Here is a 15214-nt window from a genome sequence, read left to right as displayed (position 1 = left end):
CAGCTCCTACCCAGCTCAAAATAGTGCTTACAGCTTCACCCACATCTACGTCCTATGCTGGCTCTTCCCCAGCTCCTCCATTATCCAAAAAAGAATACTGTCTCCCTGAATCTGCATGTTGAGAAAAAACCCCAGGAAGGGCCATACATTTTAAACAACTTCCATAAAGTGAAAAAATGAACACTGCCAATGCGAACTTGTCTAGGGATGGACGAAAGGGACTTACCGTGTCCCGCAGCTTGCTTCGCGGTGGGCGGGAGGCGCTTCGGTTCTCCCCCCGAAGTTCAGGTGAGGGGGGGAGGTGCCCTGCCTTGCCCGGCCGAAATTCAGGCCGGGGGGGGAGGCGCCCCATCCTTCGCTGGTGAAATTCAGGCCGGGGAGGAGCGCCCCGTCTCCCCGGCTGCGAAAAAAAGTAAAAAACAAAACAAAAACACACACCCATGATAGGCTACGTAACGATTTGCGTAGCCTATCACGGCTAGATTTCCAAAGTCAGCCATGATAGGCTACGTAAATCGTCACATAGCCTATCACGGGTGACTTTGAAAAAAAAAAAAGCGCGTATGCAAATGGCGGCGTTCCTTATTTCGGCATGTCTAGTCTACATAAAGATTTACGTAGACTACGGCGAAAATAAGGGCAACGCAAACAGCATTCCCTTATTTTCGCTGTAGTCTACGTAAATCTTTACGTAGACTACCGCTGTCCAAATAAGGAACGCAAATGGCGGTGCCCATGGGGCGCCGCCATTTGTGTACGTGCTTTTTTCCCCCAAAGTCACCCGTGATAGGCTACGTGACGATTTACGTAGCCTATCATGGCTGACTTTGGAAATCTAGCCATGATAGGCTATGTAAATCGTCACGTAGCCTATCATGGGTGTTTTTTTTTTTTACTGTACTTTTTTATTTTGTAATGGCGGCGGTGGCAGCCAGTCAGGAGACCGGCCACCGCCCCCGCCCCCGCCGAAACGCTGCCGAAACGCCGCTGGGACCCGCCACCGAGAGGGACATTCGCCGAAGCTAAGTCCCATCTGGGGGGGGCGGGGGGCAGCGGAGAATTTCCTCAACACTTTCGGGGGGCCGAATGCGTTGGCACTCAGCCTCCTGAAGATTCATGGAGAAATTCTCCACCATCCCTACAAGCTGCTACCAGGCAAAAGAAATAAGTCTAGAGAAACTCTGCTTTCTCGCAGCTCCTGTTTATGTTCTACATTGGTCTCCAAAGCCCCAGAAACAGGTACTTCCAAGTTTCAATACAAATACGGCCTGGCTTTAAGTATTCAGAAGCTGCTACCCTGAACAATAAAAGTGTGGCCAGAATAGACCCTTGCACTGTCAATCCATACAACACAAGCCTTTAAGTTCTTTTCACTTACTGGTAAACGTGATATTGAATCCTCGCTTCTCAGTTGAGTGGTCAGTCTGAAATTCCAATCTGGTGACATGGCCGCTGCTAGTGAGAGAAGATGGTAGTTGGCTCCCAGAGAACGTTCCCAGGACAGGCGATTCAGCAGTTCCGCCATCTTTTACAGCCAGGAAGTCAAACTGAGGCTCTACGTCGAAATCATTAAAGGCCAAGTGGATCCGGCTTTCAGCCTTTGCGATGATTAACCAGACACAGTGAAGGCTGCTGCCATATTCCTCGGGGTAGTTTGGGGAGAGCACAATCCCAGACGGGGTGGTGAAGTTGAAGAAGCAGGAAACTGCAATGAGAAAAACAGCAACAATAGTGGATATTAGTCCTGGACCATGTCGCTAAGCCTCAGACCGGTTCATTTGGACTAGACCATGGTGGGCAGCCTTTCTTCTGTTGAGGTCTGCATTCCCTCATGGGTAATCTGTCAGGGGCTGTATATTGGCAGTGAGTGGGGCCAAAGCCAGCGGAGAGTAGGGCCAGAGCCCAACTAGGTGACCCACCGCTTTTCTCTTCCTATTACACTCTTCTCTCTCTCTCTCTCTCTCTCTCTCTCTCTCTCCCCCACCCCCATTTCTTTCTCTCCATCTTTCTTCCTGCCTAGCAGGCTGCCAGGCAAGTGCCAGATTGCTCTTGCCAGAGATCTGAACTAATCACATGCACAGGATGTTTGAATTTAGGCTGAGGGCCACTTGAAATGAGTCCAAGAGCCAAATGCAGCCCTAGGACCCCAGGTTGCCCGCTCCCACACTAGAGCTGGATGGTCAGGGGGTGAATTTATGTAAATTCATTATCTCTCAATATCACAAAGGCAATGTAAGGAAAATGGGGAAAGAAGGAGGAAGGGGGAAAAGGGAATTGTCAGTCTCTCTTTCAAGCTTATGAGCAGTTCAGAGATAAAATAAAGAACGGAGAACGTGTTTTAACTTCTGTAAACCACCCAGAGAGCTTCGGCTATGGGGTGGTATAGAAATGCAATACATCCATACATCCATACATCCATCCTGTTAATTGTTAATGGACTGGTGCAGGGTCCAAATTGTTAACACATGCACACCCCTCCCCTGAGAAATAAACAAGTTGACTTTGCTAGTTTATGGTGAAAACAAGGGCTGAATCAGAAGTTGGAAATGTGTTAAAAAGAGAGGAGATTTTTTAGCACTGCTGGTAGCAATGTAAACTGGCGAATAGATTATTTCTTGATCCTGAAGTGTTTTTGCTAACATATCACAAAGGAGAGGAAGCTAAGGATAAAGAGAATGCTTTTTTACATGATTGTGGCAGCTAGAACTGTATATGCAAAATATTAGAAAACAAACCAGCTGCCAAGACTCAGAGATTGATAACTTAAACTATTCGATATGGCAATAGGATATGGCAACTTTAAATAAATTCGGCTAGGTTGTTTGAGCTAGTCAGGGGAGGTGCTTTCACACTAGGTTTGAACAAGACTGGAAGTGGGTTAGAATATTTAGGAATGACAAACAAATTGAAATGATTGGTGATCCCTTTGTTCTGATATAAGTGGATGTGTTTGTATAAATTGGATTATAGCGAGAAGCTATCTTAAATAGTTTCAAGATAGAGGATTCGCAACCTGACAATTTAATAACTGGAGGGGTAAAATCAAAACATGATTTAAAAAAGATAAATATGCTAATTCTTATATAAGGATAGGCAAACTGTTACACTCGTTTTTTCTGTATTTCCTGTTTTGTTCTTTCTTTCGTTGCAACAATTCGGCAATATAGTGGTAATGTAACAGTTGCACATACGTATCTATTTTCCTCTCTTAGTGTTTTAACTATTGCAAAAATACATCAAAAATAAAAATAAAATAAAGTTATCCTAGGATTTCTTTCAGAGAAAATAGAGGAGGGATGTAGGGGGATGCGGAAGGTTTCATAAAACCGTCCTACCCCAGGTCATCTTTGTCACTGCCATGTGTTCCATGGTCCTGGTGGTGATAGTTTTCCCAGGACTTCTGAAGGCTAGCAAGTTCCCTTCCTCTCCCTCTGTCCCTGAAGGAGGTGAAGTGGCTTCCTCAACCCGGTGCTCTTCAGATGTGTTGAACTACGACTTTCGGCATCCCCCAGCCAGCCATGTTGTTGGGATCTGTAGTCCAACACATCTGGAAGGAACCAGCTTGTGGAAGGCTGTGCTAGAATGAGGATAGGAAGTTTTGCTGTCACTCTAGCTTTGCCGTGACAGCATGTCACCATGTAACATGATAAAGATGGTTCTTTCTGTCCTCACCCACGCCCTCATAACTTCTAGGGGGTGGGCTGGGGTGGGGAATGGCACCTGCCAGGACCCCTGGGAGCACCATAACCAGCAGTATTACAGTCACCTCCTTCCCTCCCCCCCCCAGTTTGCCAAAATGGCACCCCTCACTTTGCAGCATGCAGAAAGGGTGGGGGAAGTCAGGGGAGGCACTGCAGCTCAGCCCTCATGAAAAGATCTTCTCAGCAGGCTTGTAAGCAGCCACTTGCCTTGTGGCACATAAGATTTGTCTGCAGGTGATAAGTTATGGATGGTTTTATGAAGTAGAAGAGGGGTGTGTGTGTTTAATATTCAGGCTGTTGATGTGCCACAGATGACCTATGTTATTATGGCCTGGCTCAACTCCATATACAGCTTTTACCAGGAATTAGTGAGTCACAGAGGCAGCTTCACAAATACCCGCCCAGGACAGGCAACTCTTACTGGATTTAGCTGTGAAAGAATGTTATGTGAATCAACCCAGTACTTTAGGGAGGTGGGCATGTCGGTACACTCAAACCAGCCCTGTACTTATCAGTAGGCCTAGACCCACAGCCCCTTTGGAGAATACACTAGAATAATCACAATGCTCTCTCCTGTGGCTTTTCTACCCATTCCAACTGCTGAATGGGTCCACATCCAATGAAGCGCCAGCTTTGTTGGGCGCGCACGGAGCTGTTGCCACCGCCTGCCCCTGTTCACGGTGTGGCATGAACTTCCCGATGGCCTGGCGAGCGCCCAACAAAGCCACAGGGCCATCCATCCTTGCAGCGAGCCACAATTTTGTGCAACAATTGTGGCTCGGGCTCTTTTGGGAAGATAATGTTGCACCATCGGCAACTGTAAAGGAGCCATTTACGCAACATCACAGGTGTGAATGCTCATTCATGCCTATGATGTTGCGTAAATGGAGTCTTTACAGCCGCCAAGTATGCAATGTTACTTTTCTGGAAGAGCCCAGTTGCCATTGGTGGCTCGCTATGAGGGCAGACAGCTGCCGAGTGCTTGCTGAGGCACGCATGGGGCGCTCAATGAGCAGGTCCGCAAGGACTCCACCTCCCCCCGCAACAGACTCCCGTGACATCCTTGCCCTCTCCCAATGGGCCCATGCTGCACAACCAGCAAGAGGGAGAGCAGAAGGCAAAGGGAGATTGCCGCTTTTCCTAGGGATGTACGAAAGTGACTTACCTTTCCACGGATTATGTTGATGGTGGGGGGGAGGCGTTCCGTCCCTCCCCCCGGAATCCTGGCCGGGGGGGAGGCACTCTGTTCCTCCCCCCCGGAATCCTGGCCGGATGGCTGTGCTCCACAGCGATTCTGTGGAGCTGCCGGCTGGCTCCGCCAGCAGCCAGACATCCGGCTGCTGGCTAGCAGGGATTCAAATGGCGGCGGCCATAGCCGCTGCCGTTTGCGTCCCTGCAGTCAGCCGTCATAGGCTACGTAAATGTTTACGTAGTGGCCATGGCCACTGCCATTTGCATTCTTTATTTTGGCACGTCTTAATCTATGTAAACATTTACGTAGACTAAGACGGCGAAAATAAGGGGAATGCAAACAGCGCAGCATCTACGCTATTTGCGTTCTCCTTATTTTCGCTGTCTTAGTCAACGTAAATGTTTACGTAGACTAAGACGTGCCAAAATAAGGAATGCAAATGGCGGCGGCCATGGCTGCCGCCATTTGCGTATGCGCATTTTTTTTTTAAGTCAGCCATGATAGGCTACGTAAACATTTACATAGCCTATCATGGTGTTTTTTTAAAATCTAGCCGTGATAGGCTACATAAATCTTTACATAGCCTATCACTTTTTTTTTTTTTTTAACCTGGAAATGGTGGCTGCAGCAGCTGGTCAGAAGACCGGCTGCCGCAGCCGCCGCCGCCGAACCACTGCCACAGCCACCGCCGGAGCCGCTGCCGCCAGGAAGATCCGCCTAAGGTAGGTCTTGTCCTGGGGGGGTGGCGGGGGGGATGGCGGGCCATTCGGCCACCGATTTCAGGGGGCCAAATGCGCTGACATTCGGCCTCCCCGAGATCCGTGGCGGAACTTTCGTACATCCCTAGCTAGGGATGTACAAAAGTCACGTCCCTTTTCGCAGATGTGATTTGCGGTGGGGGGGAGGCACTCTGTCCCTCCCCCCAGAATCCTCGACGGAGGGGGAGGTGATCCGGTCCTGCCCCCCGGAATCCTGCCCGGCCAGCTCCGCTTTGCGGCGGTTCAGTGGAGCAGCCGGCCAGGGCCGTCCACAGCCGGAGTTCTGGCCGCAGACGAGCTGCTGCGGACGCAAATGGCGGCCGCCATAGCGGCTGCCATTTGCGTCCAGCCAGGCTGCCGTGATAGGCTATGTAAGTATTTACATAGCCTATCACGGCAGCCCCCCCCCAAAAAACAGCGTATGCAAATGGTGGTGGCTACGGCGGCCGCCATTTGCGTTCCCAATTTTTTGCTGTTTTATCTTACGTAAATATTTATGTAGGCTATTACAGCGGAAAAAAAGGGGAACGCAAATAGCGCCTACTACGCTATTTGCGTTCCCCTTTTTTTCCTGCTGTAATAGCCTACGTAAATATTTACGTAGGATAAAACAGCGAAAAATAGGGAACGCAAATGGCGGCCGCTCTAGCCACCGCCATTTGCGTACACTGGTTTTTGTTTTGCTTGCCGTGATAGGCTACGTTAATACTTACATAGCCTATCATGGCAAACAGCAGACGCAAATGGCGGCTGTGGCAGCCGGTCGAAAGACCAGCTGCTTCCGCCGGAGCTGCCACCACTGGAACTTCTGCCCCAGGTAAGCTTCATCCTGGGGGGGAATCCACGGGGCGGTGGGAGGCCGTTCCGCCACAGGTTTTGGGGGCCGAATGCCAGTGCATTTGGCCTCACTGAAATCCGTGGCGGAATTCTCCGCCATCCCTAGTAAACACACATTACTGGATTACTGTGGGACTGAACCACAGGGAAGTGATTTCTTCACCAATGGAGCAATATGTGGCTCAGGTCTCAGGCACTGCGACTGCCAATCTGGTGTTGTGATTGCCAATCACATAGGTTTAACTCAGAACAATCTGGTTTTCCTTCTGCTTTAATCCGCAATCTAAAGCTAATCTATGCTGATGCCAGCACAAATTGTCAGTAGCCACACAGCCAACTAAAATTCAGTGGTGCAACTAAACGTCAACACTAGATAAAGAAAAAAAAAGGTCAGGAACAGATTTAAAGGGTTGGGAACAGGTTCTGAGCGACCCACGGCTGTCCAGTGGGAGTAGATTTCCTAAAATAATCTGATCATCGCATAGAAGCCCCTCCTGTGGTAGTACTTGCCCACTTCCCCATACAAAAATCCATCCACACACAAAGGGAGAAATGCAATCGTCTTATGCACACCTGTGCATGGACATACACACACACAGCTGAACTACACATGATGCTAAATGCTTAATGCTGCATCTTTTTTTTTAAAACAAAGACACAAGCAAGCAATCAGCCACAAGGGGTGATTTTCATCAGGACATGGCATGTACAGAGAGGGGTGTAGCTCTTCCCCCCACCTGTCATGGCCCGAGTGATAATATTTTGTTATGGAAACTACAGGTAAACGACCCAAGAAGGCTAGGAGATGGTGAGAGAACATGACTCATCTTTACTCCCCACTCTGGTGAGAAGGGGGGGGGAAGCTAAGTGTGAGCATGAAACAACAGAAGCACTGCAGTGGAGGATACTATGCCTGTTCTGGGTGGGGTGGGGTGGGGTCTCTGTAAGCTATCAGCATCAGGGGGTGCAGGGATCCCTCCTTCAGGAAATTTGAAGTGGAGCAGTGGATTTAGCTCTCTGTTGGAGTGTTGAGGCCGGGGTGTTTGATTTCTTTCAGCCCAAGTGACAAATTCAATTTTGGAGGTGCTTTTGCAGCCTACATTCCAGTAGTGGGTGGGACTGAAGGCAAAAGGGGTTGAGCCAAAGGCAAAGGGGCAGCTTGACAAAAATACCAGCATATTTTAGCTTAAATCTCTTATTGCCAGTGAATATGCCTTAGGAGATGCATTTCAACCTTTTAGAACAGGGGGATAAACCTGTGCAAAAGCCAGGAAAGCAAGAGGTGGAAAATGGGGGTGAGGTCAGGCAGACTGGGTGTGAACATCTGGGAAACTCTGGAGGGTCAGATCAGGACCCTGGATGAGCTGGATTTGGCCTGCTGGCCTAAGGTTCCACCTATTCTCAACCCATGTACCTGTAAATAAACTCACATATTACAAAATATTACGAGGCTCCAGTGATCTCCTTCCGAAGGAAAATGAACTCACGTAAATGCCAAGGCCCAGAGCCTCTCACCACTTGGGAGTGTCACAAGCATAATACAAAAGTCACCAGATGCGACTGTGAGCATTTGTTGCAGCGTGTTTGAACAATGGGAGAAATGCATGTGCCTTCTTGCAATCATTCACAGAATCTGGGATTGCTTGTATTCGTATGTGCATGTCGACACTGGCTCCAGTTTGGGATGCTCACCACAGTGTAATTACACTGCATGCTCTGCATCCCTGCAGAGAGAGGGCAGGAATGGGTGGAAACATTCAACACGATGCAGCAAAAAGCCACGGGCGGTGGCGTCGCACATTATGGACGTGACGTAAGGAAACTGCCGCTCGGAGAGCATTCCAGCACCGGATATGCACACCTGAAGAGTGTTACGGAGCAACTCTTCCTCCTTTTCGTTTCCCACTGCGAAATGTCTTGAGCTAACGAGGTGTGAAGCCAGATGGCGGAAAAGTAAAGGCAATTAAGAAAAATGTTTAGAGCACAACAGTGAGTAGGGAGCCCCCTTAGCTCTTGACAAGGAGCTCTTGCCACATTTCAGCTGACAGGGTCCATTTGCTTCCCATAGCAAGGAGGCTCTTTAATTGGTACTGTCTACTGCTTGTCCAGCACATTGCAGACATCCTGGCTTCCCCACTTCCACACAGATTTGCCTTCCACACTTTCCCCTTCTACCTCCCCATCCGCAGTCCGCAGCCCTTCCACCTACAGCCCAGTGCATACAGCTTTTTCATGCTAATTGCCAGGTGGAAAAAATATTCATCCAACACATTTTCTCAAACATATAATTGTATTAGTCTTAGTATTACTATTTATGTCATGGCTTTCCTCCTTCTCTCCCCCCCCCCGCCACTACCCCTGCCACCCCAATCCCTCACCAAGGGTTATGATGACGTCCTTTTATTTTCTAATCCCTAATGGTTTCAGTTCAAAGATGACAGAGATTGCCGGACTAGTCATTCCCTAGGCTGGTGAGAAATAACCTCGCAGTGGGATAAGCTCTTTGGGTTTGGGGAACCATGGAAAGCGTTACACATAGTAGCCAGACATCCAACACTGGCGAAGAAAAAGAGGTGACCGGTCATCTTCATAAAGACATCTGGGGCCAAATCATTCACAGTGGTATCCAAATAGGGATGGACGGACTCACCTCCATCCAGTCCCTTTGGGCAATTGCTGAGACACTGTCGCTGCCCACCCATGCGAGCCATGCTGCAGGAGCTGAAGGACGGCTTAGCGACCACCTGGGAAGAGCTGGAAGGCCATCCATCCCCTTACCGAGCTGCAATTGTGCGCACAATCACGGCTCTGGGCTACTTCTGCATATCTAAAGTTGCATCCATGGCTGCCTGAAAGGGGCAATGACTCATGATTACAGTCATAAAGGGCCCTTTATGCCTGTAATTGTGAGTCATTGCCCCTTTAAGGCAGCCGTAGATGCATCTTCAGATATGCAGAAGTGCTGTGATTGTGTGCACAGTTGTGGCTCAGTAAGGGGATGGACAGCCCCACAGTGCTTCCCACTGGTCACTGAGCGGACAAGTGAGCCTCCTGCAGCCTGGCAAGTGGGCTCTGGGTGGCCAGGAGAGGTGGAGGAGTCCACCGAGCTCCATCCGCTGCTCAGACTCCTGCACCATCCCTACTTCCACACCACCTAGAAAACTGCCATTTGGTGCATGTATGGGCACCTCAATTACCTAAAAAGAAACAAAAAGTCTGAAAATGAGACATTTATACATCTCTCCTTTGGAATATGGGATGTGAGGTGTTCCTTGGGCAAATGTCGGCTACACCAGACAAAGTCAGTAGCGTAGATATGCGTGTGCACAGCACATCTTCTTACCCTAATGATACAAACTGTTGTCCAATGCTGCTACATGCATGGATCCCAAAACACCTCTGTGTGTACCTCCCATCCCCCGCCCCCCCAGATATTAGACCTGAGGACAGAACGTGTGAAACCAATGCAGCCTTATTGGAGAAAGAAACCAGAAGACTCTGGTTCCAGTTTTGGGGGGGGGGGCTTGGCAAAGTGCCCTCTGGTGAGCCCCTCTTACAATGTGATGGACCCCCAGCAGTTGCCCCTACAGCCACCACCTCACTTGAAGTGGCAAATGCAGGGTCCCCAATCATACAGAGGGTTCTACTCATGTTCAAGCAAATGTGAGTAAAACTCCTCTTCAGACCTTGCAGTTCAACACAACAAGGTTAGGAACTGAGGGGGTGGGGCCCAGCATATACAGGGACCCTGGGGGTGGAAAAAAGAGTCAGGAACTAAGGGCTAGGCTGGGCACACATGGGGATGTTGGGTTTAGGGGCCAGCATGCATGGCCCTGTCCTATGCACACTTTTAGCCCTGAGCAGGGCTAGAGAGAGACTCATTCTAGAAATACTTCCTTGCCCTATGGGGCATGCAGCATCTTTTTTAGGCCCTCGGCAAATGTAACAAGGCTTAAGGGGATTTGGTCGAAGCCTATGGGAGGTTAATCTTCAGATTCTACACACTGCAGTTGAAGTTTGCTCTTCTTGAAGTCCAAGATGGAAACCACAATGCTTTTTAAAATACATCAATCCCTAAAACAAGATGCAGGCAATTACTGCTCAATGCTTACTATGCATACTCATTCACTGACAGCTATATCTCAGAGATCTAATATTTGGAGGAAACTTGAACCAGGAACTGGCATGCGACCAAACCTGGAAGTGAAGAGTCTAAGGTCGGGTCTCATTCTCTGACAACTGGAGGCCCCATCCAGCTCTCGCTCGCTCTCTCTCTCTCTCTCTCTCTCTCTCTCACACACACACACACACACACACACATACCCTTCTCTTATGGCATATTCATGCCATTTCCCTGAAATTCTTCCTGAAAAAGGCTGGTTCAAGCTTGCAACTGAAAAACTGTTGGCACATGCACCCAAAGGAGGAGTTGTGCATAGGACTCCATTTGTCAAGCCATCGGGCCCAAAGGCAGAGTCATTCCCAGGTTTGGTTGCAGGAAAGCACGTTCCTAAAGGACACTGTGGGAACACAGAATACACTGGTTGAGAGGCTCCCTGTACTTCAGAGACGGCTGTATGCTTTCATAGTATAATCGTGAAGCTAAGAGCTGTTCTCACAGACCAAGAATCTCCTCATCCTTACTCTACACTGCCTTTGGAACTCCCTCCTAAAGGGCACCTGCCTCACTCCCACTATAATGGATTTCTGCCATGTGGCAAAGACAGCTTTTTAGGAAGGCGTTCAGTCTATAGGATTTCCTTAACTTGTTCGTAGGCTTTTACTGACAAAAGGTCACTTTAATGATGTTGCTGTTTATGCACTGTCTTGGTTAACTGGTGCTCTCTTTATTGGTATGTGTGTTATATTCTGCTGTTTTTAGGCTTTTAGCTCTACTTTTAGTCATGCTGGTTCAGCTTTGTAAATTTCTGGTTTGTTTTTAGACTGATAGCCACCTTGCACTTCTAAGGAAAGGCAGGATATAAATGTTTCAAACAAATAAATACTGCTCCCTTAAGTGTTAAATAAAAGTCAGTCCTCCTCACTAGAGTCTTATGAGCACAACTCAAATTCTCCCACAATTCCATGCTGGGAAATGGAAACTTGGCAAATGTCACAGGAGATGGAATTGGCTTCAACTGACTTTTTTTTTTTTTTTAACTTGGTACACCATCTAAAATTAATCTTTGGCTTTGCTAATAAAAGGACTGCCATGTTTCGCTGTAATTCTGCTCTATGCTGAGTCAGGAAATTGTGTCTTTCACCCAAGGTATGAGACAGGTCTGTGTTACAGCTGGCTTTTATGTTTTCATTAATGGAGAGCAGCCATCACTTCATCCTCCCAGGATGCATTGCTAGGTGTAATATGATACCTGCTACGCCTACTAAGGGTGCAATTCTATGCATGTTTAGACAGAAAGAAATCCCACCGTGTCTGGCCATATTTTTTATGGCTATACTGTTTCTTTCTGTATCCCGTACTTTTTGTCCCATCTAGCCTGATGAAGAGTTCTGAAGAACTTGAAAGCTTGCCCAGTTTTGTAGATAACCAACATGGCTATCCTGGGTTATTTTAAATATACAGGAGATGGAGTTATCCTAATTAGCACTCAAAAGCCATGTTCTTATACTAAGATGATCTAGTATGACAAATAGCTGAAAATAATGTCTATTTAGCGCTCCCCGAGTAACCTTCAGAAGTGGCTCTGTGATCACATAAACCTGGAAATGATATATTGAAACTAATTACCCATGTTTATCCAGAACAGAAAAGAGAAGTAGAACCTAACAGAGTTCTAGCATTCATTTTGCAGATTGGTCCTTGGAAACAAAAGTGAATAAACATTTTCAACATAATTCTTTGGAATACAAGCTTAAGAGATCCCTACAAAGAGATTTCTTTTAGTGCCAGATGTTAAATAGAGATGCTGTGAGCATCCATGCTTCTTGGGAAAAAGCAAACAACACATTTGCTGTTATGGATAAGTCTCCCAAACAAGCAGTAGATTTGCGAATATTCAGGAGTTGGAACAAGAAAGGAAAAACAAGAAAGGAAGAAAAAACACGGCTTAACTGTACAACCTATTGCACAAATGGGCATGCAATTATTCCAATGTGGATTAATTTCTAATGCTGTGCTGTTGAATGGGGAACTTGATGCCCAGTTTACTGCTACAATTCTCCAGATCCTCACTGTACTAAAATTGCATATTTGATTTTGCTAATAAATGTCCTGAAGAGGCAGTGCCATGATGTAGAAAAGCAGAAATAAAGTGATGGGTGTCATGGCTAAATCCTGGAATTCACAGATCTGTTCGATCTGTTTCTGCCCTGTCTGGCACATCACCACACAGGGCAAAAGGTCAGTGTTTTGTGGATGCTGAAACATGCCTGCACTTGGAATTGATTCCGCCCACACATAAGGATGTTGGTTGCTGGGAAATCCATTTCATTTTTGGCTTAAAGGAGTCCCCCAGCATGCCAACTCGGCTTCCACCTGCCGAGCTGTGAGGTTGTCTCGAAATCTGGGAACGTGTTCCGTATTTTTTATTTGCAAATAGAGATTTGCGCAAATTGCAATTTATGAAGTCTGAGCAAAATACGGAAAATCTGTGAACTGGCCTGACTTGATGCAGATCAAGGGAAGCTTGTTGAGATCCATCCCCCAAATGGATTCCTCTGACATCCTTACCCACACACCTAACCTGGAAGGACTATGTTGTTGTTGTTGTTCAGTCGTTAAGTCATGTCCGACTCTTTGTGACCCCATGGACCATAGCACGCCAGGCCTTCCTGTCCTCCGCTCTCTCCCGGAGCGTGCTCAAGTCCATATTCATTGCATCAGTGATGCTATCTAGCCATCTCATCCTCTGCCATTCCCTTCTCCTTTTGCCTTCAGTCTTTCCCAGCATCAGGGTCTTTTCCAGGGAGTTTTCTCTTCGCATTTGGTGGCCAAAATATTGGAGCTTCAGCTTCAGTATCTGTTCTTCCAAGGAGCACTCAGGGTTGATTTCCTTTAGGATGGACTGATTTGACCTCCTTGCAGTCCAGGGGACTTGTAAGAGTCTTCTCCAGCACCACAGTTCGAAGGCATCAATTCTTTGGCGCTCAGTCTTCCTTATAGTTCAGCTCTCACAGCCATACGTTGGTACTGGGAAAACCATAGCTTTGATTATACGAACCTTTGTCGGCAAGGTGATGTCTCTGCTTCTTACTATGCTGTCTAGGTGTGCCATAGCTTTCCTCCCAAGGAGCAAGCGTCTTTTAATTTCATGGCTACAGTCACCGTCTGCGGTGATCTTGGAGCCCAAGAAAATAAAATCTGTCACTGCTTCCATTTCTTCCCCTTCTATATGCCAGGAAGTGATGAGGCCAGATGCCATGTTCTTAGTTTTTTTAATGTTGAGTTTCAAACCAGCTTTTGCACTCTCCACTTTCACCCTCAACAAGAAGCTCTTTAGATCCTCTTCACTTTCTGCCATTAGGGTGGTGGAAGAACTATAGAGGCTTCTATATCAAGCTAGGATTCATCATGGATAACAGCAGACAGTAATCTACTGTGCTTGAATCCTGGCTTATGATCCTGGATGGTTTCCCCACACATGCCTACAACCTAGCAATGACAAAAGGTTCCACACATACCTGTTGTTACTTAAGGGGCTGAAGATTAGCTCTAGCTCAGCCTTCCTTAAGCTGTTATGCTCTAGCTGTGTGAGGGTACAACTCCCATCACCCCCAGCCAACAGTGGCCAAGGATGATGAGCGTTGCAGTCCGGGACAGGTACCAGGTTAGGTAAGGAAGCTGTAGCACATATCTGTCCAGCAGACCTCGGCTGTTTGTTTATTTGCAATTAAATGATCTTGGTTCCTTTGCTGAGCAACAAAGGAGAATAACATTTTGGAGAAGTTATCATGGGTGGGGCTTGGGGTTCTTGTGCTTACCTTACTTACGAGATGGCCGAAAAGTGGTGTTAGTGTCCTGCCGCTCACTGTACCATCATCTCTCCAGCAGCCTCCCCAGCTTCCTGAACCTCAATTAAAACCCAAGGAAAGACCTCAGGAGGTAACACCTCCGCCAAAAGACTTTTTTAGATCAGGAAGTGCAGACACTTGGAGAGACTGCAGAATGATGGAGAGATGTGTAATACAAAGAAAGCGGGGGGAAGCGCAGTACCCTCGGCAACCTTGCCATGATAAGGTAAGCTTGAAAACACCACCAAAAGGAATGCAAAATAAATTCTAACGTGCCCCAAGAATGAGGCAGAAAAACAGAAGCTTCTTTCCTGGGGGAAGAAAACTTTCAGGAAATTGAAGGACAACTTGGCAGAGCACAATTTTGTCTCCTGTCATCATTCATTTCTCCCAATCGCCATTCTGGGGCTTCATGTGATGTTGTGCGCTGTGGGAAGGAAGAAGAAGGAGAATGAAGAAAAAAGGAAGTAACGACCAATTGATGGGTTAATTTTGAGTTAAAATGTAAAACTCATCGGAGATAACTGGAAATTATACATTGATGGTGGAAACACTGCAAGGAGAAGACCATTGATCACAGTTCGAATTCATATTTTATAATCCTGAAAGCATATGCGGGGCAGCGTGGACAAAAGACTAGTTATTCACAAAGCAGCGTGTTTATTGTCTGAGGGGTGGGGAGCTTGGATAATTCAGCAGGTATAATAAGGCAATATGAGATTAACAAGAAAAGGTAATTGCTGCTAAGGATTGCA

At 47.3% G+C, this 15214-nt stretch overlaps 1 protein-coding gene across 2 annotated transcripts in view; it reads right to left on the bottom strand.

Annotated features, from left to right (window-relative positions):
• The window catches only part of CSMD2 (CUB and Sushi multiple domains 2), a 916430-nt gene that overhangs the window by 278993 nt on the left and 622223 nt on the right, over nt 1-15214 (bottom strand). For both annotated transcript variants that reach the window (XM_084814421.1, XM_084814422.1), the window contains exon 14: nt 1379-1705. In XM_084814421.1, coding sequence (XP_084670547.1) covers nt 1379-1705 — 327 coding nt within the window. The remainder of the gene's footprint in view (nt 1-1378; nt 1706-15214) is intronic.

Source organism: Heloderma suspectum, chromosome 10 (genome assembly GCF_057233095.1).
Source record: "Heloderma suspectum isolate Gila_16-S chromosome 10, 16-S_ref, whole genome shotgun sequence".
NCBI classification, from domain to species: Eukaryota; Metazoa; Chordata; class Lepidosauria; order Squamata; family Helodermatidae; genus Heloderma; species Heloderma suspectum.
Note: the sequence above shows the minus strand (reverse complement) of the source record. Positions and strands in the feature narration are given on the sequence as shown.